The 1,280-nt window shown below is 44.8% G+C and overlaps 1 protein-coding gene across 1 annotated transcript in view; it reads right to left on the bottom strand.

The window, feature by feature from the left end:
* si:dkey-100n23.5 (cyclic AMP receptor-like protein A) overlaps positions 1-1,280 on the bottom strand; it is a 40,697-nt gene that overhangs the window by 29,142 nt on the left and 10,275 nt on the right. Inside the window, exon 7 of the mRNA XM_034886029.1 lies at positions 134-223. Within this exon, the coding sequence (XP_034741920.1) occupies positions 134-223 (90 nt within the window). The remainder of the gene's footprint in view (positions 1-133; positions 224-1,280) is intronic.

Below are 1,280 nucleotides of genomic sequence, written 5' to 3'. Positions count from 1 at the left end.
GGCTGTCTGGAACTGGAATGAGGCCAGTGCTGTGGTCCTCCTTAAAAGTAAATAAATTTAACAGAAAATCCGCTGTGGCTTGCTGAACAAACATACTATGCTGTAGCAGGACAGCTTACTGTATAGTACTCACCACCAGGCTCCTGCGGGTCCGTAGTAACCCTTTAGCAGTGGCAAAGAGGCCATGACCAGCGGCACCCCCCACGCCATCAGATGGTACGACCTGATAAAAAGCAAGCATTGATTTCATTATAAGCACAGGGGCCAGGAAGCTTTCCCCCGGAGAAGAAAAAAAAAAAAACTAAATCAATTCTTTTTGTTTTCAGTTCATCCCTTTGTGGGGATTTACATTGGGGTCATTTTTCAGGTGCAGACAAATGCCCATACAGCCAGAGTGCCAATTACTCATGGTAATATAAATAGTAATTACTCTCACTGTTGTGGCAAAGATGTTTAACAGAGGTTATGTCTGCATCAAAAACACAAACAGGATGCAGATTCTCACACGACAGGTGCTAGTAACAAAATCTGCAGGCAAAGTTCGCTTAACTGAAATTCTTTGCACGTATAACCTATTTTTTATGGAAAATGGTAAGGAAAGATGGAGAGGCTTTGTTTAATACCGGCTTTCAATTAAAAAATATAGGCTCAGTGACAATCTTGAGAGAAATTTAAAAACCTCGCTCTATGTGTGTGTGTGTGTGTGTGTTCCATGTCTTGGGAACTGGTGTGGCTGTCAATACTTTATAGAGCGTACAGTGTCGCTCGGTCAATAGAGTGGAAGTCCTGCCCTGACTTGTTCCAAGTGTGGTCAATCGAGCGGTGGCAACACAGCTGACATAGACTCAATCCCTCTCGACTTGTGCGGCACACATACACACTTTCTCACTGGGATTTCACTGGGGCACACTGTATTTACCCTCTCTACCCTCATCTGATAGACAGCAGTGTGCTAGTGTGTGAGAAAGAAACATAGGAAATGTATGGATCGAGAGAGAGAGAGAAAAAGAGAGAGTGAGAGAGATAGTTTAGATCAAACACAAGAGGGAGCATGAGAGAAAGGGGAAACAAGGGAGACAGGGAGAAAAAGGGAATGGTGGAAGCGCTAAAATAGAGAAAGAAATTTAGCAACCGAGGCAAGGGAGGTAGTGAGAGAGAGAGAGAGAGGAGAGAGAGATCTATCCTGTGTCTGTGTGGTGGTGGGAGGAGAGATATAAATAGTGAAATCAGAGCTGCCAGTCTGTGGCGTGACGATTGGTATGGGGAAGGGGGGGGGGGGG

The sequence above is a fragment of the Etheostoma cragini genome, chromosome 11 (assembly GCF_013103735.1).
Source record: "Etheostoma cragini isolate CJK2018 chromosome 11, CSU_Ecrag_1.0, whole genome shotgun sequence".
Classification (NCBI taxonomy): Eukaryota; Metazoa; Chordata; class Actinopteri; order Perciformes; family Percidae; genus Etheostoma; species Etheostoma cragini.
The sequence above is the reverse complement of the archived record's forward strand: the minus strand, read 5'-3'. Positions and strand labels throughout refer to the sequence as shown.